The following is a 26,542-nucleotide window of genomic DNA, read 5'->3' on the forward strand; positions in this document are numbered from 1 at the left end:
TGGTGTTGGCCAGAGGGGCCGATGGCGCGATATGGCAGCCTGGCTTCTGTCAGTCTGCCCCAGGGCAGCTGTGGCTACAACCGTAGCTGCCTCCACCAGTGTGTGAATGTGAGAGTGACTGAATAGTGGCATTGTAAAGCGCTTTGGGTGCCTTGAAAAGCGCTATATGAATCCACTCCATTATTATTGTTATTATTATTATTAAATTACTTACGAGTTTAATTTGTCAGCAACTTTCTGCCAGCCCTCTCTCCTTGCTTTTGCAGCCTTTGCAGTGTTCCCTTGCGTTCTGATTAAACTCTGAAACTCCTGAAATCCCTCACTCAAGAGTTGCTCTGCTGCCGAAAAATACCGAGCACACTCCTTCGACATTTTCGCCGACCAATCAGAGGGTTGCCGATCAATGTTTCTACTATCGATGCGTAGCCCCTGTTGGGCCACCCAGTGATCTCACATTACTTCATCCAGCTGTACTAATCGTCAACAACAGGTGTGTTCGGAGAACCGGAATAGCGAGCTCAAAGTTAGCGCGATGATTTGATCTTGGATGAAGTAAGCGACGTACGAAGAACGGACCCCAGTACTCTAAAAATTTCAATATGAATGACATTTATTAATGTATTCTTAGATCATAAGGATCCTTAGAGAACAAGTGGAGAGCCTGAATGCGAGCAGAAATGAGCTGGGTGTGGATGATGACACACTGCAGCAATGGGTGGCCGATGTGTAGCAATGGGCTGAAGGTGAGTCTCAATATAATGCACTCGTGTATAACAACAGGACCCACCATGGCCTCATTAAAGAACTTAGAGTTAAGATCTTTCTGACAGTGTCAACAAACAATGAAAAATAAGCCTTGTAAAAGCAGAATTGATGGCAGAGTTGCTGCGTTTGATCAAATTGGATTGGACCTGGGTTGAAGTGATGTCGTACTAGTTGGTTTTATAAAGCTGAACACCAACATACTCGTTATCTCATGATAATGCAGCACATGAAGGCTCCAGATGTCTTATAATGAATATCATCAAGTCAGTGATTACAGAGTCCACTGTAGTTTGGTGACTGTTACTCATCCTGTGTTCTGATTAATATTCCTCTCACTTAGAAATGGATCAAACTGATGGCAGCCTTGGAGCGTTGCAGGCACGAGTAGAGGAGCTTGTCGTCATCATCAGAGTGCGAACACAAAGTCTTTACAGACAAAATGGTGTCACAGTTTCTTTGAAATGGACCGTTTGATGCTCAGTTTGTACAGCTTGTGCAGCTACTTTGTAAACAGAATAAAATCAGATCCAGGTTTGTTTAAGCTGGATGTGATTTGTTCTGGCAAACAAATTGATTAGTGTAGATTAAAATGTAAATATATGCATTATGTGAAGGTGTTCCTTTTTATGATTATTTACAGATAGCAACAAGAGGCGACACAGAATTCACAAGGTCATCTTAGATGAGAAGAAACGCTTGGCGGCTGCTGTTGACGACTACAACAAGCTCGCTGAAGCAACAAAGCAAATCGTATCCAGTGATGCTCTCATGCAGACCGACGTTTGGCCCTGGCAGAGCACAAGTGAACGTAAGCTCTTGATTTCTAAATATCCTTTTTAAACAAACTCCCAGTATCTGAGCAGTAGTTGAATGTTTTGTTCTTGAATCATAATATGCTGCTATGTTTTCCCATCTGATGTTGTTAAACTGCAGCTGCTGCTGACCTCCGGACAAAGAGAAAGGTCTTTGAGAAGGTGATGGCTGTGAGGCGCCTGAGAGAGGAGGAGATGATCCTTTGCAGGGAGATGCAGCATCACTGGACAGTGTTGCGAATGCGATCTGTGGTGTTGGGGACAATCTCCTCAGACTGTAAGCACATCTTTTATTTATTTATACATTTGGTGATGAATTGATTGAAAATAATAGCAGATGCTAAAGTCTTACTGGATCTTTTACCTATATTTGGGTTGCTAGCTAACACTGCCTTCTCCCTTAAAAAAAGTTTAATTACATGATCCTAACTCCTTGTGTTTATGAGGTGAGTTTTTTTGTTTGTTTGTTTGTTTTACTTATATTTAATAGTTTTGTTGTTTTTACAGCCTCCCTTGTTGGCATGTCGGAGGATGCACAGAAAGGACTCCATAGCCTGGTTTAAAAACAAAGTGAACTGAAAGCTGAAACGCTCAAAGTAAAGGACGTGTACAAGAGAATCCTCAGCCACCAACCACTCCTGGAAATGGACTCGGAGGAGGAGGACGTTCCAGACGATGCCGCTGAGAGTGATTTGAGCACTTCTGATGAAGACTGATTGTGTCATCATTGATGTTATGTTTGCTAGAATAAAAAGTTAATCACATCTGTTTAATGTGATTTTTATAATGTCTGTTTCAGAAATTGCTTATCAACAGACATTTTACATGTTGAGAAGAAAAATGTAATTCCCTTGGTGCAGTTGTTTACCCTGAATCATTCTTTCCCATCTAATTTAATGACTAGTGTACATGTTCAGATACAATAACATAATTTAATTCATGGGATGCTTTCTGGGCTGCTCAAATTACCACAAACTGTAAAAGCACCAGGCAGCACACTCACAAGGACATGTTTTGTTCAGTGTTTTGTTGAAGAAATCAACAAGTACAACTGAGATGTTTGCTGTAGTGGTGTGTTTGTTAAGAAGCATGCCAGCACACTGGTGAACTGACAGTCCCAGAATGCACCCGAGCCAGTGACTCGCCCCAGAACAAATGACATTAATTATCTAGAAAGACAACCGTGATCAAAGACTAAGTAAAAGAGTAGGAAACAAAAGATAAGGAAAGGTACTGTGGGGTAGGAAAGAAAGGCCAGAGCTGTGCAAAATGACCTCCAGCAGGCCACAAATATGCACGTCTGCTCAAACGGTCAGATACTGACTCCATGAGGGTGGTATGAGGGCTCGACGTCCACAGGTGGGGGTTGTGCTTACAGCCCAACACCGTGCAGGATGTTTGGCATTTGCCAGAGAACACCAAGATTGGCAACTTTGCCACTGGCGCCCTGTGCTCTTCACAGATGAAAGCAAGTTCACACTAAGTACTTGTGACAGAGTCTGGAGACATATTGGAGAACCTTCTGCTGCCTGAAACATCCTCCAGCATGATGGTTGGGCAGTGGGTCACTAATGGTGTGGGGTGGCATTTCTTTGGGGGACCGCACAGCCCCCCGTGTGCTCGGCAGAGGTAGCCTGACTGCCATTAGGTGCTGAAATTAGATCCTCAGACCCCTTGTGAGACTATATGCTGGTGCGGGTGGCCCCGGGTTCCTCCTAATGCAAGACAGCGCTAGACCTCATGTGGCTGGAGTGTGTCAGCAGTTCCTGCAAGACGAAGGCATTGATGCTGTGGACTGGCCCGCCCATTCCCCAGACCTGAATCCATTTGAGGACATCTGGGACATCATGTCTCACTCCATCCACCAACTGCACCACAGACTGTCCAGGAGTTGGCAGATGCTTTAGTCCTGGAGTCTGGGAGCAGATCCATCAGGAGACCATCTGCCACTTCATCAGGAGCATGCCCAGGTGTTGTAGTGAGGTCATACAGGCATGTGGAGGCCACACAGACTACAGAGCCTCATTTTGACGTGTTTTAAGGACATTACATCAAACCAGATTAATGATTCTGTATTGCACTGATCAAGGAACCAACCCAATAGGAGCTAAAGGCATCCTCTTCACATTACTTCACTCAGTAAGTTTATACTATGTTTAATGTGCATTTTCTTCATCAGTTTAGAACATAACATGTTAGCGCTCCCTGGTTCTTTTTGGAGACAGATCCTGAGACAGCAGGCAGCTATGGAGAACTCATGCCAGCTGTGGTCATTAAGGAAAACTTTGATTTAATATTGATTTCATGACAACTATCCTCAGGCACATATTCCTGGATATACACAATGACACGAGTAAACTCCCATTTTAGAATCATGGCCTTCTTCGATCTGACTTACTGCCTCAGACTTTGGCCCTGTGTCCCCAAAACTACAGAGAATCCATGACACTGGGTAAGAGGCCTTGATCATGTTATAAGTGAGAGAGTTTGGTGTAACAGTGGTTGAACATGCCAAATCAATCCACAACATACTGCCATTCCCCAGCTGTAACCTGCATATGCATCAAACCAAAACCCAGTACCACAGCCACATGATAGACATACAGATGAGGTTAAAGGGCTGTGTCGTGTTGCCAGATAGCTTCATCCCAAAAAAGATCAGCATTCTTCAAAAACAAAAGTTTGTGAATATTTGCTGTATTGCCAGGCCTGAACCAACCTGTTAAACTGACACTGGTTAGAATTGTACAGTAATCATTTTATTTTGAACTTTTATGCTGAACTACAAACTGTGAACTGTGCGATCTCTGCCACCTGTGGTGCCTGGTTTACTGTGTGTAAAACTGCGCAGGTTCCCATGTGTCATCCCACACTTTGCCACTGTCAGGAGAAAAACACAACAAACAACAACCACACACACAAAATAGGATCATTTAGGTTGTGACATATGACAATTTTTTAGGATGAAATATCTTCTATATTCATGTCATGCTTTATACACCTTCATTGTAATATAAATGAATCAAATCAAGTCAGAGAGTAGAGATGAAGAGGAGGATGCAGGAGGAAGCAGAGATGAAGAAGAGGATGCAGGAGGAAGCAGAGATGGAGAGGAAGATGCAGGAGGAAGAACAAACAAAGAGGATGCAGGAGGAAGAACAGACGAAGAGGAGGATGCAGGAGGAAGCAGAGATGAAGAAGAGGATGCAGGAGGAAGCAGAGACAGAGAGGAAGACACAGGAGGAAGCAGAGATGAAGAAGAGGATGCAGGAGGAAGCAGAGATGAAGAGGAGGATGCAGGAGGAAGCAGAGATGAAGAGGAGGATGCAGGAGGAAGCAGAGATGAAGAGGAGGATGCAGGAGAAAGCAGAGATGAAGAGGGGGATTCAGGAGGAAGGAGAGATGCAGGAGGTGGAGATGGAGAGGAAGATGCAGGAGGAAGAACAAACAAAGAGGATGCAGGAGGAAGAACAGACGAAGAGGAGGAAGGAAGAACAGACGAAGAGGAGGATACAGGAGGAAGCAGAGAAAAAGAAGAGGATGCAGGAGGAAGCAGAGATGAAGAGGAGGATGCAGGAGGAAGCAGAGACGAAGAGGAGGATGCAGGAGTAAGCAGAGACGAAGAGGAGGATGCAGGAGGAAGCAGAGATGAAGAGGAAGATACAGGAGGAAGCAGAGATGAAGAAGAGGATGCAGGAGGAAGAACAGACGAAGAGGAGGATGCAGGAGGAAGCAGAGATGAAGAGGAGGATGCAGGAGGAAGCAGAGATGAAGAGGGGGATGCAGGAGGCAGGAGAGATGCAGGAGGTGGAGATGGAGAGGAAGATGCAGGAGGAAGCACAAACAAAGAGGATGCAGGAGGAAGAACAGACGAAGAGGAGGATGCAGGAGGAAGCAGAGATGAAGAGGAGGATGCAGGAGGAAGCAGAGACAGAGAGGAAGACACAGGAGGAAGCAGAGATGAAGAAGAGGATGCAGGAGGAAGCAGAGATGAAGAGGAGGATGCAGGAGGAAGCAGAGATGGAGAGGAAGATGCAGGAGGAAGAACAAACAAAGAGGATGCAGGAGGAAGAACAGACGAACAGGAGGATGCAGGAGGAAGCAGAGATGAAGAGGAGGATGCAGGAGGAAGCAGAGACAGAGAGGAAGACACAGGAGGAAGCAGAGATGAAGAAGAGGATGCAGGAGGAAGCAGAGATGAAGAGGAGGATGCAGGAGGAAGCAGAGATGAAGAGGAGGATGCAGTAACAAGCAGAGATGAAGAGGAGGATGCAGGAGGAAGCAGAGATGAAGAAGAGGATGCAGGAGGAAGCAGAGATGAAGAGGAGGATGCTGGAGGAAGCAGAGATGAAGAGGAGGATGCAGGAGGAAGCAGAGATGAAGAAGAGGATGCAGGAGGAAGCAGAGATGAAGAGGAAGATCTAGGAGGAAGCAGAGATGAAGAGGAGGATGCAGGAGGAAGCAGAGATGAAGAGGAGGATGCAGGAGGAAGCAGAGATGAAGAGTAGGATGAAGGAGGAAGCAGAGATGAAGAGGAGGATGCAGGAGGAAGCAGAGAAGAAGAAGAGGATGCAGGAGAAAGCAGAGATGAAGAGGGGGATGCAGGAGGAAGCAGAGATGCAGGAGATGGAGATGGAGAGGAAGATGCAGGAGGAAGAACAAACAAAGAGGATGCAGGAGGAAGAACAGACGAAGAGGAGGATGCAAGAGGAAGCAGAGATGAAGAGGAGGATGCAGGAGGAAGCAGAGATGAAGAGGAGGATGCAGGAGAAAGCAGAGATGAAGAGGGGGATGCAGTAGGAAGGAGAGATGCAGGAGGTGGAGATGGAGAGGAAGATGCAGGAGGAAGAACAAACAAAGAGGATGTAGGAGGAAGAACAGACGAAGAGGAGGATGCAGGAGGAAGCAGAGATGAAGAGGAGGATGCAGGAGAAAGCAGACATGAAGAGGAGGATGCAGGAGGAAGCAGAGATAGAGAGGAAGACACAGGAGGAAGCAGAGATGAAGAAGAGGATGCAGGAGGAAGCAGAGATGAAGAGGAGGATGCAGGAGGAAGCAGAGATGAAGAGGAAGATACAGGAGGAAGCAGAGATGAAGAGGAGGATGCAGGAGGAAGCAGAGATGAAGAAGAGGATGCAGGAGGAAGCAGAGATGAAGAGGGGGATGCAGGAGGAAGGAGAGATGCAGGAGGTGGAGATGGAGAGGAAGATGCAGGAGGAAGAACAAACAAAGAGGATGCAGGAGGAAGAACAGACGAAGAGGAGGATGCAGGAGGAAGCAGAGATGAACAGGAGGATGCAGGAGGAAGCAGAGATGCAGGAGGTGGAGATGGAGAGGAAGATGCAGGAGGAAGAACAGACGAAGAGGAGGATGCAAGAGGAAGCAGAGATGAAGAGGAGGATGCAGGAGAAAGCAGAGATGAAGAGGGGGATGCAGGAGGAAGGAGAGATGCAGGAGGTGGAGATGGAGAGGAAGATGCAGGAGGAAGAACAAACAAAGAGGATGCAGGAGGAAGAACAGACGAAGAGGAGGATGCAGGAGGAAGCAGAGATGAAGAGGAGGATACAGGAGGAAGCAGAGAAAAAGAAGAGGATGCAGGAGGAAGCAGAGATGAAGAGGAGGATGCAGGAGGAAGCAGAGACGAAGAGGAGGATGCAGGAGGAAGCAGAGACGAAGAGGAGGATGCAGGAGGAAGCAGAGATGAAGAGGAAGATACAGGAGGAAGCAGAGATGAAGAGGAGGATGCAGGAGGAAGCAGAGATGAAGAGGAGGATGCAGGAGGAAGCAGAGATGAAGAGGATGCAGGAGGAAGGAGAGATGCAGGAGCTGGAGATGGAGAGGAAGATGCAGGAGGAAGAACAAACAAAGAGGATGCAGGAGGAAGAACAGATGAAGAGGAGGATGCAGGAGGAAGCAGAGATGAAGAGGAGGATGCAGGAGGAAGCAGAGATGCAGGCGGTGGAGATGGAGAGGAAGATGCAGGAGGAAGAACAGACGAAGAGGAGGATGCAAGAGGAAGCAGAGATGAAGAGGAGGATGCAGGAGAAAGCAGAGATGAAGAGGAGGATGCAGGAGGAAGCAGAGATGAAGAGGAGGATGCAGGAGTAAGCAGAGATGAAGAGGAGGATGCAGGAGGAAGCAGAGATGAAGAGGGGGATGCAGGAGGAAGCAGAGATGAAGAGGAGGATGCAGGAGGAAGTAGAGATGAAGAGGAGGATGCAGGAGGAAGCAGAGATGAAGAGGAGGATGCAGGAGGAAGCAGAGATGAAGAGGAGGATGCAGGAGGAAGCAGAGATGAAGAAGAGGATGCAGGAGGAAGCAGAGATGAAGAGGAGGGTGCAGGAGGAAGCAGAGATGAAGAGGGGGATGCAGGAGGAAGGAGAGATGCAGGAGGTGGAGATGGAGAGGAAGATGCAGGAGGAAGAACAAACAAAGAGGATGCAGGAGGAAGAACAGACGAAGAGGAGGATGCAGGAGGAAGCACAGATGAAGAGGAGGATGCAGGAGGAAGCAGAGACAGAGAGGAAGACACAGGAGGAAGCAGAGATGAAGAAGAGGATGCAGGAGGAAGCAGAGATGAAGAGGAGGATGCAGGAGGAAGCAGAGATGAAGAGGAAGATACAGGAGGAAGCAGAGATGAAGAAGAGGATGCAGGAGGAAGCAGAGATGAAGAGGAAGATACAGGAGGAAGCAGAGATGAAGAGGAGGATGCAGGAGGAAGCAGAGATGAAGAGGAGGATGCAGGAGGAAGCAGAGATGAAGAGGAGGATGCAGTAACAAGCAGAGATGAAGAGGAGGATGCAGGAGGAAGCAGAGACGAAGAGGAGGATGCAGGAGGAAGCAGAGACAAAGAGGAGGATGCAGGAGGAAGCAGAGATGAAGAGGAGGATGCAGGAGGAAGCAGAGATGAAGAGGAGGATGCAGGAGGAAGCAGAGATGAAGAGGGGGATGCAGGAGGAAGCAGAGATGAAGAGGAGGATGCAGGAGTAAGCAGAGATGAAGAGGAGGATGCAGGAGGAAGCAGAGATGAAGAGGAGGATGCAGGAGGAAGCAGAGATGAAGAGGAGGATGCAGGAGTAAGCAGAGATGAAGAGGAGGATGCAGGAGTAAGCAGAGATGAAGAGGAGGATGCAGGAGGAAGCAGAGATGAAGAGGAGGATGCAGGAGGAAGCAGAGATGAAGAGGGGGATGCAGGAGGAAGCAGAGATGAAGAGGAGGATGCAGGAGGAAGCAGAGATGAAGAGGAGGATGCAGGAGTAAGCAGAGATGAAGAGGAGGATGCAGGAGGAAGCAGAGATGAAGAGGGGGATGCAGGAGGAAGCAGAGATGAAGAGGAGGATGCAGGAGGAAGTAGAGATGAAGAGGAGGATGCAGGAGGAAGCAGAGATGAAGAGGAGGATGCAGGAGGAAGCAGAGATGAAGAGGAGGATGCAGGAGGAAGCAGAGATGAAGAAGAGGATGCAGGAGGAAGCAGAGATGAAGAGGAGGGTGCAGGAGGAAGCAGAGATGAAGAGGGGGATGCAGGAGGAAGGAGAGATGCAGGAGGTGGAGATGGAGAGGAAGATGCAGGAGGAAGAACAAACAAAGAGGATGCAGGAGGAAGAACAGACGAAGAGGAGGATGCAGGAGGAAGCACAGATGAAGAGGAGGATGCAGGAGGAAGCAGAGACAGAGAGGAAGACACAGGAGGAAGCAGAGATGAAGAAGAGGATGCAGGAGGAAGCAGAGATGAAGAGGAGGATGCAGGAGGAAGCAGAGATGAAGAGGAAGATACAGGAGGAAGCAGAGATGAAGAAGAGGATGCAGGAGGAAGCAGAGATGAAGAGGAAGATACAGGAGGAAGCAGAGATGAAGAGGAGGATGCAGGAGGAAGCAGAGATGAAGAGGAGGATGCAGGAGGAAGCAGAGATGAAGAGGAGGATGCAGTAACAAGCAGAGATGAAGAGGAGGATGCAGGAGGAAGCAGAGACGAAGAGGAGGATGCAGGAGGAAGCAGAGACAAAGAGGAGGATGCAGGAGGAAGCAGAGATGAAGAGGAGGATGCAGGAGGAAGCAGAGATGAAGAGGAGGATGCAGGAGGAAGCAGAGATGAAGAGGAAGATACAGGAGGAAGCAGAGATGAAGAGGAGGATGCAGGAGGAAGCAGAGATGAAGAGGAGGATGCAGGAGGAAGCAGAGATGAAGAGGAGGATGCAGTAACAAGCAGAGATGAAGAGGAGGATGCAGGAGGAAGCAGAGACGAAGAGGAGGATGCAGGAGGAAGCAGAGACAAAGAGGAGGATGCAGGAGGAAGCAGAGATGAAGAGGAGGATGCAGGAGGAAGCAGAGATGAAGAGGAGGATGCAGGAGGAAGCAGAGATGAAGAGGGGGATGCAGGAGGAAGCAGAGATGAAGAGGAGGATGCAGGAGTAAGCAGAGATGAAGAGGAGGATGCAGGAGGAAGCAGAGATGAAGAGGAGGATGCAGGAGGAAGCAGAGATGAAGAGGAGGATGCAGGAGTAAGCAGAGATGAAGAGGAGGATGCAGGAGTAAGCAGAGATGAAGAGGAGGATGCAGGAGGAAGCAGAGATGAAGAGGAGGATGCAGGAGGAAGCAGAGATGAAGAGGGGGATGCAGGAGGAAGCAGAGATGAAGAGGAGGATGCAGGAGGAAGCAGAGATGAAGAGGAGGATGCAGGAGTAAGCAGAGATGAAGAGGAGGATGCAGGAGGAAGCAGAGATGAAGAGGGGGATGCAGGAGGAAGCAGAGATGAAGAGGAGGATGCAGGAGGAAGTAGAGATGAAGAGGAGGATGCAGGAGGAAGCAGAGATGAAGAGGAGGATGCAGGAGGAAGCAGAGATGAAGAGGAGGATGCAGGAGGAAGCAGAGATGAAGAAGAGGATGCAGGAGGAAGCAGAGATGAAGAGGAGGGTGCAGGAGGAAGCAGAGATGAAGAGGGGGATGCAGGAGGAAGGAGAGATGCAGGAGGTGGAGATGGAGAGGAAGATGCAGGAGGAAGAACAAACAAAGAGGATGCAGGAGGAAGAACAGACGAAGAGGAGGATGCAGGAGGAAGCACAGATGAAGAGGAGGATGCAGGAGGAAGCAGAGACAGAGAGGAAGACACAGGAGGAAGCAGAGATGAAGAAGAGGATGCAGGAGGAAGCAGAGATGAAGAGGAGGATGCAGGAGGAAGCAGAGATGAAGAGGAAGATACAGGAGGAAGCAGAGATGAAGAAGAGGATGCAGGAGGAAGCAGAGATGAAGAGGAAGATACAGGAGGAAGCAGAGATGAAGAGGAGGATGCAGGAGGAAGCAGAGATGAAGAGGAGGATGCAGGAGGAAGCAGAGATGAAGAGGAGGATGCAGTAACAAGCAGAGATGAAGAGGAGGATGCAGGAGGAAGCAGAGACGAAGAGGAGGATGCAGGAGGAAGCAGAGACAAAGAGGAGGATGCAGGAGGAAGCAGAGATGAAGAGGAGGATGCAGGAGGAAGCAGAGATGAAGAGGAGGATGCAGGAGGCTGAGAGAGGAAGATGTTGGTTCAGGCTCTAAATGAAGAATAAATTCCTGGTTTAGAGCCTCTGGGTCTGGGACTGGTCCAGCATCCACACTGTCAGCAGAGGATGGTCCAGCTGCTGGTTGAGAACTTTTAGCAGGAGGTGAAACTTGTAATTCTGCAAAATTTTAAATACTAAATATTCATTAAAAGGGTTTAAAATGTACAGGACACATAAACACATAATAAGTAGTGATTTGCATGTTTTCAGTTAGGTTTTTACTAAAGTTACAACTTGTAAATATTGGCATCAAGTAAGTCATCTCACACCCTCACTGACCCAAATCATTCAGTACAAGTGCCCTCGGGGGTAGTGTGACATCTGTAGTGCTTTTCTACATTGTACATTAATAAATTAATGAGTGTGACTATAAATCCAGAGAGCTAATGACTTTTATCCTCTGATGACACTACTTTCCTGAATTTGTAGTGCACAACATTTGACACTTCAACCTAGTACTGTGACTTAAGAGTTTTGTACAGTGGTGATGCTAACGACCTCAGGGAGGTAATCAGGTGACCTCTCAAGAAGTATATAAGTGTATAAGAATCTTTGTGTTCATATTGGTAACATGTTTACATATGTACTTGTTATACTAGAAAGTCTCAAAGAGAATTATCAGGTGTGGTGTTCGAGAAGATTTGTACAATTACATTTGTATAAACATGAGTGTGAAAGACCATAATATACACACACACACATATATACAAAATTGTTAAGTCAGGTAACACCAGAGGTTCACGATGGCTAGCTTTGGTGATGTGAACACCACATGGGGAGGTAATAAGGCAGATATAACACTATTTCATGTTAGCCACAGGACATGTAGGGCAGCTGTCACCTCACAGCAAGAAGGTTACTGGTCTGAAACTTGGCTGAATAATAGAATAGAATAGAACAGAATAGAGTAGAGTTGAATAGAATAGAACAGAATAGAGTAGAGTTGAATAGAATAGCTGGTGACTCTGAACTATCCTCGTCTTCACCATCTTGTTTGTCTCTATGTACCTCGTGGTGAACTGCCTACTTATCTAGGGTGTACCATGAGTATCACCCAAAGACAGCTAGGATAGGCTACCTGATAAGGACACCTGGTTACAGATAATGGACAAAGCATATCTTACTTCTCAGAAGGTGTTCATAAAGCTTCCTCATCTTCATGAGGATGTCACGTGCAGCACCTTCCGCTGGTTCGATGTGAGTGATCACGTCCCCTACTATACGGCCCTTACGGTCAAACTGTCCAAGAAACAGAATTGGCTGGTAGCCCAGGGCGTGTAGTTTTGAAACCTGCAAGAACAACAAAGAAAAACATGCAGCCAGTCTTTTATGTAAGCAAACGGATGTATAACAAACCTTTAAGTTTCACATCTTTGTTGTTTTATTGTTGTAGATAGTTAAAAAGTATTTATGGCGACCAAACCTGTAAATGTCTGATCAAATCCATCTTGAAATGTTTTGTCTCTCAGTTAATAGCCGATTAAATGAAAAATCAGAAGTAGCTTAAATTAAAATAGTTGAAGTTTTTTCTAGTTTGATGTCTTTAGTGTGATGATGTTATTCTGATGTGAATAACTTTTTTTATTTATGCTCTTTTATAAATTAATATTTTATGTGTATATACATGTCTTGTTAGTTTCTTACTTCATGATATACAAGAAAACATTGACAACTGTGATTAATAAAGAATTGTCTAGCAGACCAACCACTTATTAGATCAGAACTTTTAAACTTACTGACAACTGGGCTGAATTAACCACCCTGCTCGCATTTCTGTTTTTTTTAACAGAGGCAGCCCAGTTGCTGTTTTTAAACTGTTCTTGTTTTTTTTTCAATCCCTCCTTTAGGTTCAGGACCTTCTGGATGAGGCAGGCGCAGTAGATCTCCTGGGGAGGGAGGCAAGAGAGGTCCCTGCAATCCTCTCCACTGCTCTCACTACCCGTTGTCATATTTTTCCTGCAGGACCCAGTGCAGGAGTCATACCACACAGTGGTGCAGTTGGTGAGGATACTCTCAATGGTGCTCTTTAGAAGGTGCTTGATAGGTTTGTAGCTTGAACCTATTCGCTGGGACGTTGAAGACAATATAATTACACAGCAAAAGCATTGAACACCAAGTAGGCAAAGTTCTTCTTGTTACTCATGCATGAGGGAGACCTGCCTGGAGTCAAGTGTCGTTCCACCACTTGACCTCCGTCAGACTCTCAGTCAGGTTCCCCATAGCACTCCTTTTATTGTGGTTACATGAATATGAATAGGGTCATTAACATATAACATCTTACATAGTTATACATGTGAACAAAGAATACTGAGTGTGTGTGTGTGTGTGTGTGTGTGTGTGTGCGTGCGTGCGTGTGTGTGTGTGTGTGTGTGTGTGTGTGTGTGTGTGTGTGTGTGTGTGTGTGTGTGTGTGTGTGTGTGTGCGTGTGTGTGTGTGTGTGTGTGTGTGTGTGTGGGGTCAGAGTGTGACCCCATAAAGACTTCCCTAAACCTGCTGGTCTCGAAGTCCAGCAGTTCATCAAACCAAAAGGCACTTAGACTAAGACAGATATAGCTACGTTTATCCTACCATAAAACAATAAGACAAGGTATGACCTCTCTCGTGCTCCCAGAGTGCTCTCTAATGCACACAAAGTTTGCAGACTATCAAGGATCAAACCTCTACCAATCTACAACTAATTACAAAACTCTAAACATATATAAGTAGATATTTCTAAGCATGAATGACAATCAACAATACAAAACCTAACAGTGCTCATAGTGGGGGTTGAATCTCTTGTCAGCAGAGTGAAGAGAATTGTTATGTGCATTATTATTCAGCCCCCTTTGGTCTGAGTGCAGTCAGTTGCCCATAGACATTGCCTGATGAGTGCTAATGACTAAATAGAGTGCACCTGTGTGTAATGTAATGTCAGTACAAATACAGCTGCTCTGTGACGGCCTCAGAGGTTGTCTCAGAGAATACTGGGAGCAACAACACCATGAAGTCCAAAGAAACACTCTGATGGACGTGTGGACAGCAATGCTGCTTTGAGCAGTACCGATGTTTCAGGGCTGGATGACGTTTTTGGGTGGGGCATCTACATCCTGACATATCAAGGTTACTTTACTTTTAGGTCAATTTGCTTTACAGAAAAATAATAGCATTTGTCATCAAGATATTTATATGACTGCACTTGCTCAGGTTTGTCCAGATTTCAAACTGTTCTAAAAGTCTTTTGATTCAAATCTGGGGCTGTGTTATTGAAAGCAGCAGAGAAATCGATGAACTGAAGTCCTTTACTCTCTACGTGTTTGACAATCAGGTGAAGTAGAATCAAAAGCGCGTCCTCCACTCCTCTATTGGGCTTATGTGCAATCTGCATTGAATCAAGCTGAAGTTCAGTGTCTTCCATAATCACATTTCTGATGATTTTTTCAAAGACTGAGGTGAGGGCAGCAGGCCTGAAGTCGTTTAGAACTGTTGGACGACTAGATTTAGGACCAGGAACCACAACAGCTTCTTTCCAAAGAGAGGGCATGAACGATTTATTCAGAATAACCTAAAATATAGGACTGAGTTGTCTGTGACGGTTCTCAGTCATCCAGGTCATTGTAGACTAAGGAGCTTGCAAAGAAAAGCGTCTGGACTTCTTTGAGTTGCTTGAAGACGTTTCACCTCTCATCTGAGAAGCTTCTTCAGTTCTAAGGGTCAGTTGGTGGGGAGTCCCAGATTTAAACCCAGTGGGAGTTTCCCCCCAAAGAGGGACAAAGGACCCCCTGATGATCCTCTACCTAATCACATGAGCCAAGGTGTGAAAGCGGGTGGGGGTCCTAATTAGCCAGGGTTTCGGGTGAGCTCATTGTGAAACCTGGCCCCACCCTATCATGTGATTTCCTGAGGTCAGATGGCCCAGGATGTGAGTGGGCGTTAAGGCGTCTGGGGAGGGAACTTAAAACTGGATTATAGATTATTTATATTATATATTGATATTATTTATCTGAATATTTATCTATCATAACTGTTTCTACACTCACTTTATATGAGTGCTTGTTGTTTCTTGTATATTTGCTGCTATGACAACTCAGTTTCCCTCCTGGATTAATAAAGTTTCTCTGATTCTGAAATACAGTGAGCCATTATATTTGTAGTTTCTAACTAACAATATAAAGGCTCAGCAACCGATAGTGCCACAGCACGTCCCACTGGCACTGAAGGAACTTTTAAACAAAGGACTTTGTAATTGAAGCTTTATTTATACAGGTCGGCTCATTGAGACTCAATATCTCATTTACAAGAGAGACCTGTTCCAGACAAACATATTAAAATTACAACAATAAAAGAAAAGTTTGTGTAATGTACTCAGTCACATTAAAAACGAGAACAAGTTCCCAGAGATGGTTTCACAGAAACATGTGTACGTCTTTTGAAGTCTGCAAGTGAAATCAACGGAGAGCCTTAAATCCTTCGGTTATGTTTTCCATGAAGACGGAGCAGAAAAGGAGAACGCCTTCTTCCCAAGCTCTGCATGAACTGATGGAACAGTGGATGTAATGATGTCCTGAGACTGCAGGCTGTGACTAAACTGTTTGCCTAACATGTACTCTGATAAATAGGCAGTAACCCAGAAACAGATTGATAGATAAAATGATACTAATGGACCATCCTGTGTAAGACCAATGAGGACCAGTTAACCAGAGAACACAGAGTACAGTGGTGTGTTAAAGGTTTACAGACAGTTATAAATCTTAATGCCCCATGATGGACAAAATCCAACAGATGAAGAGAGCGAGCAGAGTCATTCATATAAATCATGTCACTGTAATCCAGGGCAGGTAAAAAAAGGTGGCAGCAACATGCTTTTTCCTGTGAAACATGATCTGTTCCTGGAAGAGAAGCCCAACTTCAGCCTCAGTGTCTTTATTAGATGTTCAATGTGTGGCTTATAGGAACGACTGTCATCAACCACAATACCGAGGTATGTGTACGAGGCCACAGTTTCAATAGAAATACTTTGAGCAGATACAGGAGAAGGAAATAAAGCCGGACCCTCTTTCTGTTTGTGAACAACATGACTTTGGTTTTTTCTACATTTAAAGCCAGTCTGAGCCAGCTGAGACTGAATACTATCAACAGCTGCTGTAATGGTTTGAAAACTATGTTGATGGTATAAAATGAACAGATGCATCTAGATTTTGTGCCACACCGTTGACATAAGTAGCCCAAGACAGAACCCTGTGCACTGGTTCAGTGACATTTAAAAAGCTGGAAGAGAGACCATTGAGCTGAACGCACTGCTGATGTCCAAAAGAACATCAGAGAAGCAGCCAGCTGCTCGGTCTGAAAGGCCTATTTCCAGTAATCTCTGACATAAAATGCTGTGGTCAGCAGTTCAGCTCATAAACCAAGGGACTGGGAGCAGCTGCTGCTGAGTGTTGCTGGAGTTCCTGTGCTGTTAGATCCTCATCCTCTCCACGCAGCTTGGAAGTAGGTGAAGTTGTGCCAGAAGAGTTTTTGTTGTGGTCAACAGTGTCAAAGACTTTGATAGATCAATAAAAAGAGCTGCACAGTAGTTCTTTGCATCCAGCGCTTCATAGACGTCTTTGAGAACTTTTATCGAAGCAGTTCCAGTACTGTGCAGTTTCCTAAAACCAGACTGGAAGGGAGATAAAATCATATTTTCATCCAGATAACTTTGAAGTTGATTTACCAGCCTTCGAAGAACCTTAGATAAGACACAGAGTTTGGAAATTGGCCTGTAATTACTAACTGTTGAAGAATCACCAGCTTTCAGTGGGGGAGTACAGAGGCACACTTCCACATCTGTGCTAAAGCCTTCTGTTGTAGAGAAAGATTAAAAATATAAGACACTGGCTCAGCTATGATATTTGCAGCCAAGTGCAAGAAGGAAGGAGAACGATTGTGAGGACGAGTTTCTGGTGTTGGGGCTATTCAAAGCCTTACAAACCTCTTCTACTGTGACAGGTGTGAAGGAAAAGGTATCAGTAAGCAGGAACTACGAGCAGAGTTGTGTGCAAGAGGTTTACCATCAGATACTGTGCTGAACAAAGAACAAGAAGCAACAAAGTGTTTGTTAAAGCAACATTTCAGTTTTGTCTGACACAGGAGTGGAGTCGATATTTAAGTGAGGAGGAAGCTCTGAGGAGTCACAGCTGGCAGAGACACTTTATAGTTTGCCAAAACCTCCTACGGTGTTAGGTGTGGCTGTGTGCAGGCAGGAATAGGACCGAAGGTGGAGACTCCGGAGACAGACGTGAACTCAAAAAAGGCTTTAATTTAATACTCAAAATATAACATAACTGAAAAAACTCAAAACAAACTTAAACTGGAGGAATGACAGAACACACAGCTAGGAAAACGGTAGATCGCGACACGGACACAGAGAAACACAGGGCTTAAATACACAGAGGGAGCAATCAGGAAATGAGTAACAGGAGGGAAACACAGCTGGGGCAAATCAGAACTGACGAGACCAAAGAAGCGTAAACTGAACACACTGAGAAAAGACAGAGACCTTCAAAGTAAAACAGGAAACACATAACACAGACTGAACAAAGACACAGACTCACATGCAGGCACTACAAAGGGAACAGAGACGTGGGAACAGGGCAGATACAAACACTGACTGAACACGGGGATATAGGAACTTAGGATACACATAGACGCGAACTAGACAAGGGGATGCAGGTGATAGGGGAGACAGAGCAACTAAAGAAGACAGAGACATAAACCATAAGACAGAACTCAAAGAAACCAAAAACTAGAAAGTATAAATAATATAATAAACTCAAAAACCCTGGGTCAACGACCCAGGCATCCTAACAAACGGTCGTTTGGACTGTCAGTCGTTAAAGTAAAAAATAGTTACATTGGATCTTGATGATGGAGGCAGTAATCCGATTACACAGCTAATGAAAACGTAGCCAATCAGCATCAGAGCCAGACTTCCTGCCCAGGCCTGGTTTCTCTCATGTAGGAGATCGGCCGGTACTGAACCAAACCTGGCCTGTCCCGACCTTTCACCCTGACCTGGCAAAAAGGGGCGTGTCTGTCCACAAAGTAGACACAACTCTCCTGTAAATGTTCCCAAACTGACATTGTCAGCCTGTTTAATACGACCCCAGTTCAAACTGATGCGGGCTCGGAGCGTGAGATTTTAGTGTTTCTCACAGCACCAACTATGCAGTGATCACTCAGGTCGTTGGCAAAAACTGCAGATGTGGAAAACTTACGCAGCATATTAGTTAATAAAGGTCAATAAGAGCAGATTTATCTGGGTGTTTAGGATCAAGGCGTGTGAGGCTTTAAATAATTTGAGTCCATTTTAAAAACAAGCAGCGTACCTTAAAATCATCAGACACAGAAGAAAGCCAGTCCCAATGAAAATCATCCATCTGAAAGACGTCATTAAAATGCAGCTCAGATAAAAGTTGAACCAGAGACGGTGATGTGCTGGGGGAAGCAGATGGAGGCTGATAGCAGCCAACAACAGTCTGATTTCCAAACAGATCAATAGTTAAGGCCAAGATTTCAAATGGCTGAGGTGCAGATGGAGAGAACAAGACTTGAGCAGCAAGACAGACCTTCACATAAACTTCCAGACCTCCGCCTTTTCTGGGACAGTCTGAGTGCTAAATGTTAAATCCATCAGTTGCTACGTTTTTATCCAGTAAAGATTTGGAAAGTCTCAGAAACAACAATGATACCAGCACCGCTTGAACAGGCCCAGATTCCAATCATATCCATGTTAGGAAGCACACGACGTGATGCACGTGTAACCCAGACAGTTTTTAACATCTGCTGGTGTTTCACATTCAGCCAGAGGCCCAGGGTTAGGTTGGATACCAGACAATAATAAAAGCATCGATATTAGACTCTAGAGCTTGTTTGTAGCTGACACCACATGTAGAGTTTAAGTTCACACAGAGACGATGACATTTTTCTAAAACCAGCAAACAATAAACAAGAATGTAACAAGAGTTTCAGAAGAAGCTGTTTTACAGAGAAATGATTCCCTGAAGACAAAATTATTATTATCATCTTTATTTCTCCAGGTGAAAATTTAATTGAGATTAAAAATGTTGTTTTCAAGAGAGACCTGGCATCATGGCAGAAAGAGTCAGAAATACATCATAATTCAAACAAATACAAAATAGGAAAAACATCCTACATAAACTTCATAAAGTTTCATTAACAGACTTTGAACAATGGACTTCAAACTTCCCCCCAAAACAACAGAAACACATTTGAAGATAATGAATGACATTTATCCCTCTAAAGAAGGACTTAGACTACGATTTAATATGAATGAGAACATGTTCATAAATGGATGCAACCAAAGATTTCATCAATCCCTGATTTAGAGACAACAGAACATTTGGTTTGATTTCACAAGATAAGAATGACGACTGAGTTGGAAGATTGTTTTATGTTTAGTCAAATCTTTCCTACATAAAGTCGGATTACAAAATCATCCCCTAAGTTTGTTGTTTTATTCAAGGAACTGAAATTATAGAGAAAATCTGTGAAATGACTTAAAGAAAACAAACCACAAAAACTCTATGATGCTCTAAACCCCCTGGTTTAGGTCGGACACCTTTCTGATGATGAGTACATCTAACATTTCCTGAGAAGTCAATGTGCCATATGATTGCATTAGCAATAAATTACACACTATATAGAACCACTTTATAGGATTATATTTGTGCGCAGATGTTTGCAGCTATCAGCGAATATTTATCAGCTATTTTGAAAACAAAAAAGACTTTTTATCCATAACAGCAAATGAACTGTACAACAGAAAATACAAATCCTCCTCAAATCCTCAAATCCTCCAGGGTTGCCGACCCCTGCTCTAAAGCATCTGATTTGGATTCCTGAGATCAAATATATTTTCCTTTGGCTTTGTTTTCTTCCCATTTGTGGCTTTAATGTAGTGTTACATCCTGTTTGTTTACTTCCATCTGTATACATGTCCAGATTCACTGTTATGTTTCTATTCTTTCATTGCTGTGTGATCACTGTTCCCTCTGCTGACTGATGTGACCTTTTGTATCTTACACTGATACTTGAAAATTTGAATTTGAATTTGAATTTGTCATATTTGTATCTGCGCCTAAAAGATAAAAAGTTTTCCATGCTAAAACACAGCTCCACCTCCTGCAGTTCTCCCTCTGAACCACTAGATGTCTCTGTTATCTAAATGAAGACGTGCAGCACAGCAACCACAGCAGCGCTCAGATCACACGTGTCCTGTTATTATGTATAAAAGCATGAAACAGGTGAGACAGGTGGGATCAATATTAATGTTATGGAAAGATATGAAAAAGCAACAGAAAAGTGAAAACATTTCGTGTTTCTAGAAAGATCTTTCAGCTCACAGCTGCTCACAGACTGTATTTACAAGTGACAAACTGCAACTCTACAGTACATCTACAGTATATATCAAATATATTCTGTATTCAAATCTATTGAGTGATGTTTGAAAGTCTTTCCAGGTGAGTTTGATCCAGGAGGGTCTGAAGCCAGAGTCAGACAGAGACTGTGCAGAGACTGTAGAAGGACAGAGCAGCAGCAGAGCAGTCCAGATACACTGATGATCCTCTGTCAGATCCAGAGGGACACACAGGGATGATGCTGGACTTTACATTGTGTCTGACAGTGGAGCTGTTCTCAGAGCAGTTCACTCTGCAGCACTGACAGTCATCTGCACTTCTTCTCATTCCTCTGTCAGTCACTGCTGGATGAAGCTCTCCTCTCCACCTCCCAGTAACATGGCCCAGTCAGAGCGTCTCTACACACAAGCTGCTGCTGCTTCAACCTCTCTGGATCATCAGGACACAGCTCCTCCTCTGTCAGCACACACACCGTCCTGTTTACCATCATCAGCTCCACCTGCAGAGAGAAGAAGGAAGAGCAGAGGAGATAAACGAGTGTTTCCAGAGACTCTTCATCAGCTGTCAGTCAGTGATGCAGCACATCCAGTATAAAGAGCAGCAGGGACTTCAGTGCTGGGACTGTACTAGGACTCATTGTTGCTTCACTTTTTCTAATCTTTGGATTTTTATTGAAGTTGATGAAAATGTTTTTCCCTCCTAGTTTGAGTTTGGACTTTCATTCATTAGAAGAACCTTGGTGTGTCCACTCTGAGCTCTGTAGGAACCCCAACAACAAGCCCAACAATCCAGATGGACGGTTCCAGCTGTTAACTGGAGGAATTCCATCCAAACATCTGTTCTCACTAAATTCTTCCTCACCTACAGACTGTGTTCTTCACTGCTTTAAACTTGGAAATGAATGCAGTCATTGGTCTGTGTGATGCTTTGTTCAGAGAGCTGATTGGCTGTTGACAGCGTTTGATCAGAGCGTGTCAGTTGTTACTATGGTGACCATAATGGTCAGAAACAGGAAGTGTTTGTGTCCAATCCTGAAGCCTGTCACCATTCTCCTCTCACAGCTTCACTGAGAAGCTGCAGCTTTACAGGAAACACTGGATCTTTGTTTCATACTGACTGTGTTTAGTACAATACTGCTGACAGCACCACCCACTCACTCCATCACTCTACTTACACCAGAGTCTCCAGTCTGTAGTCTGGACTCTGCTGAAGATCAGACAGCTGCTTCACATCTGGATCCTTCAGGTAGTTTCCTCTCAGCTCCAGCTCTGTCAGGTGGGAGGGGTTGGACTTCAGTGCTGCTGCCAGATAATCACAGCTGATCTTTGACAAACCACAGCTCATCAATCTGTATAAAGAATGAAAGATGTAAGTTTATTAGACAAAGTGTGAGCTTGAAATCATTCAGTGTTTCATCATCTGTTCAGAGCTGAAGAAGGTTCAGAAGGTAGAAGTTTAGAAAATGGAAACTCCAAACAGCTGAAGCCAACAGGAAGCAGCTTCAAACAGGAAACTGTGCAGAGTTTCAGACTATATGTCCTGATGCAGCCAGTTGGATTTTGGAGATTTGAATCTCTGTTCTGTGACTAAGTCCTTGAATCATTTCTTCCAGTTGGTCCAACAAGACAGACTAAGTATTGGACATGTGTTGTGGCTCCATTAGGGGAGCTTCTAAATGTGATGTGATGGCCCCTCTGGGTCAGGTGTAAGCCACAGGTGTCAAACTCTGGCCAGCGGGACAAATTTGGCCCGCAGCCTAATCACATTTGGCCCGCGAAGCCACAAAAAATTACTATTAGAGCTGACCTGCCAGTATTATACAGTGCCTGTACTGCTAATACTACAATTCCCAGAATGCTCTGTTGGTGTTTTGGCGCGTCAGTCATGACAGGACCCATTAGCACCCTCTCCCCTGTTGACCATAGTCATAGCAACCATGCAAATACTGCCATGCTACCTATCCCAAAATGGGAAAAAAAGAAATGCAGAAAACAGGAGCTTTCTGGACAGGTGGGAGAATATGATGAAAATTTGATAAATGATAAAATTTAATTCAGAAGGCTGCAAATACATTTTTTATTTAAGAAATGAATTCCACTGATGTGTTATTTAATGTGTGTAATATTAAGTTATATATATTGTTTAGTATTAAGCTTTGCTTGTTCCATATTCAGTTTTTCAGCAAAACTTGTTTGAGTCCATAAGAAAAGATTCCTTGTTATATTTGGAGGAAGATTTTTTTTTGTCAATGAATATTAATGTTAGCCCGCGACTTTGATCCAGTTTTGAATTTTGGCCCACTGTGTATTTGAGTTTGACGCCCCTGATGTAAGCTTTCTAATGCAGCTTTGATATTCACAGTCTGCTTCATGAAACTCATTCTAACCCTGAATGTCAGAGTGTTCCTCCTTCTCTTTCCCATCATTCATGCTGGCAGTGGAGGAGATTTGGATGTTGGACTGTGTTTTGGATGATGTGTGTATGTTTGTGTTGGACTGCTGTCTGTAAAGCAAACACACATTTTGCTTTGGATTTCAGTGTCAGACAGACTTTAAGGTGGAATGAAGAGTTTGAGTTTCACAGTGAATTATCCAGTGGAGGAATTTTCTTCTTCTTTGAAGGTTTGAAATGTGAACATTGTTCTGCTGCAGTCAATGGACTAAACCAGAGAAGAAGAAAACAGACTTTACCATGAAGATCCTCAGTGTGGATCAGTATAATATCAGCCTGATGTCTGCAGTTTAGTGTCAGCACAACTTTCACATCATATTCATCTCAGCACAACTAAAACATGCTGACTGACCTCAGAGTTTCAAGTCCACATCCTGGACTCTCCAGGAAACCACACAGATGCTTCACTCCTGAATCCTGCAGCTTGTTGTTGCAGCTCAGGTCCAGCTGTCTCAGATGGGAGGGGTTGGACTTCAGTGCTGCTGCCAGATAATCACAGCTGATCTCTGACAAACCACAGCCCATCAATCTGTATAAAGAATGAAAGATGTAAGTTTATTAGACAAAGCTAGCTTGCATGACAGCGTTAATATACTGCTGGGCGGGTGCTATGAAGTTACTGATAGTAAATTTTATTTTATGCTTAAGGTTAGTTTCTCAAACTCCTCAAAATCTTAACAAATTGTGCCAATCCTTACATGTTGCACCAGGCTGATTTATCATCAAAAGTGGAGAAGTCTGTGACAGGAGACAGAAGAGCAGCAGAGAGAGATGGAGAGATGACTTTATGTCATCCATGAGGGATGCATTTGACATATGTTTCACATATTATAGCCCAACAAGTTACTCATAGCAATTTAAATACGAGCAATCACTTTTTGGCACAACACCGGCTATTGCAGTTAATAATACAACAGCTTCTTGCCATTTTTTGTGTTTCTTTTTACAGCTGTGTAACTGAGTTCAATTGAAAGCCTGCATGCACTAGTACCTCTTGCCACAAGTTCCCAGAATCCTTTGCGGTTTTACCCCTGAATGACGTCACATTTTTGGTGGGCCGGTCTCTAGTCAAAATGCCCGGGCCGATTTTTTGTCCCAGTCCAGCCCTGCGTTCACTCGACGGCACGTACACGGACACGCCGTCGGGGCTGAAAGTGGACAGCTCACAGATCCTGAAGCTTCAGGTTTCATCAGTGTTACGACTGTTGTCGTAATTATATGTAAATTTGAGTGTATCCATGATTGGTGCATCCAGGGTGGATGGCTTGCAGCAGATAAGAAGATACAGCCAGGGACTGCCATGTCATTCATCCTTGGCCCAACCCAACCGGCAGACCGTTAACTGTGGCACTATGTTGGTTAATGTAAGAGCATGTAGGGGTGGACCGCCTTTTTGTTTGATCAGTTTTCTCCTGTTTTTGTTAGGCAGGGAGGAAAGTGATTGTCGTTTGAGTTAGTTATTTTGCGTAGGCAAGTTGTATTTATTCCTGAGATAGGCTACCTTATGTCTGTTGTTTTGGCCTTGGGTTCACCCTGAAGTTATGATATGCTCCCTTCCTTTGTTTAACTGCACTCATTGTAAATAAATCACTGTTACAAAGTATTAAGTGTGTGACGTGCTGCTTGGGGTTGGACGGGGATGGATCACCCTTTATGTTGTGGTCTGGCCGCGCCTATACGGGCCATAACAATCTGTCTCCAACCAAAACTGACTGAACCAGCAGCAGAAGAAGATCCAAACTACACTTTACGTTTGATGAACATCGTCATGAATTCTCTCTGACTTTGACGTTTACTTCCTGCACAGCTCTCTCTCTCTCAGTGTACTTCAAGAACAGTTTACCTTCAAAAATCTGTTTCCTGCATTATTCAATGCTTATTACGCACCAGTCTGCTGTTGTGTTCACTGCTGTCGGCCTCCGAAAACAAAACCTCATTTCTGCTGTTCAATACTGAAGAAATTGAAACCTTTTAAAATGATGACAGATTACAAACTCTCAGCTGTGTCTGTAATCAAACCTCTGTAACTTTGCTTCACTTCAGCAGCATCAGCTCATGTTCACATGTTGATTCATGGTTTGCTTCAGTTTTTGATGGACTGCAGAATATTTTGAAGGTTATCTGCTATAAAAAGCCAGAACAGGAAAATCTGCTTCATGTGTTTCTGTTTGATCCTCAGTGACTTTGACACAAAGGCCTCTGCTGTGATGATCACACCTCTGATCAAGTCTCACAGTGTCAGCTTTGTTTTTATACATATGGATATGTGCTGATAAATGATCAGAATTATAATATTTCCCACTGTCTGCTGTGTGCCGTGACCTTTGACCTGCTAAAGACAGTCAGCTGTGGATTATTCATTGTTGTGTCTGATACTTAGAACTGTGAGGAAGAACACTACACAGTTAATCAGGGTCCCCTCTCTCTGAATCAGGAAAGGTGGGCAGGCCGCGTGTGGGCCACGGGCCATACGTTGAGTCTCACTGTTTGAAATGTGAACATTATTCTGCTGCAGTCAATGGACTAAACCAGAGAAGAAGAAAACAGACTTTACCATGAAGATCCTCAGTGTGGATCAGTATAATATCAGCCTGATGTCTGCAGTTTAGTGTCAGCACAACTTTCACATCATATTCATCTCAGCACAACTAAAACATGCTGACTGACCTCAGAGTTTCAAGTCCACATCCTGGACTCTCCAGGAAACCACACAGATGTTTCACTCCTGGATCCTGCAGCTTGTTGTTCCTGCTCAGGTCCAGCTGTCTTAGATGGGAGGGGTTGGACTTCAGTGCTGCTGCCAGATAATCACAGCTGATCTCTGACAAACCACAGCGACTCAATCTGTATAAAGAATGAAAGATGTAAGTTTATTAGACAAAGTGTGAGCTTGAAATCATTCAGTGTTTCATCATCTGTTCAGAGCTGAAGAAGGTTCAGAATGTAGAAGTTTAGAAAATGGAAACTCCAAACAGCTGAAGCCAACAGGAAGCAGCTTCAAACAAACACAACAAGAGAAAAAACTCTGAATGTTTCACATTAAAGTCGTACATTTCTCATAAAAACAGGACAAAGACTTGAAAAAGTCGTGTTTTTCCTTCCAGGAACCACAAGGCTTCACTTTTAAAGGTGAAGTGTGAAAGAAATGGACATATTTGAAGTCCAACACCTTTTTCCAGTCATATTATTAAAGCAGACAAACTACAAGCTCATTTTCATTCCAACAAGTCATCTTCTGACCTGGACTAACAACCCTGGTCTCTATGTGCAGCTGGCTGTGAGACCAGTGCTCAGGGAGCGTCTACAAAGTGGAAGGTGGAGGAAGAGGAGAAGAAGAGGAGAGGGAGGCCACCCTGACCATTACTCCAGCTGAAAACATCACACTTCCATTAAAGTTGGTGAGAAAATGTTGAGCAGGATGAGCTGCTGGCTAATCTGGAGGCTGTAGCAGCAGCTCACAGTCACAGTGGATTTCCACTCATGAAAAAGCTCTGGCTGCTTCATTTCTCATCTCATATCAGAGACTTTAATGCTTCACTGAAACTGTACTGTGATGCTTCCATATTCCAGTGAGGCCTCC

At 44.4% G+C, this 26,542-nt stretch overlaps 1 protein-coding gene across 1 annotated transcript in view; it reads right to left on the reverse strand.

The window, feature by feature from the left end:
- The window catches only part of LOC146577727 (protein NLRC3-like), a 620,451-nt gene that overhangs the window by 127,778 nt on the left and 466,131 nt on the right, over positions 1-26,542 (reverse strand). The window contains exons 18-19 of the mRNA XM_085268219.1: positions 25,630-25,806; positions 23,315-23,491 (exon numbers count right to left, since the gene is read on the reverse strand). Coding sequence (XP_085124345.1) covers positions 23,315-23,491; positions 25,630-25,806 — 354 coding nt within the window. The remainder of the gene's footprint in view (positions 1-23,314; positions 23,492-25,629; positions 25,807-26,542) is intronic.

The sequence above is a fragment of the Mchenga conophoros genome, linkage group LG3, assembly GCF_057382185.1.
Source record: "Mchenga conophoros isolate Kocher_MC1m ecotype Shallow Benthic linkage group LG3, M_conophoros_male_GT1.1, whole genome shotgun sequence".
In the NCBI taxonomy this organism is placed as follows: domain Eukaryota; kingdom Metazoa; phylum Chordata; class Actinopteri; order Cichliformes; family Cichlidae; genus Mchenga; species Mchenga conophoros.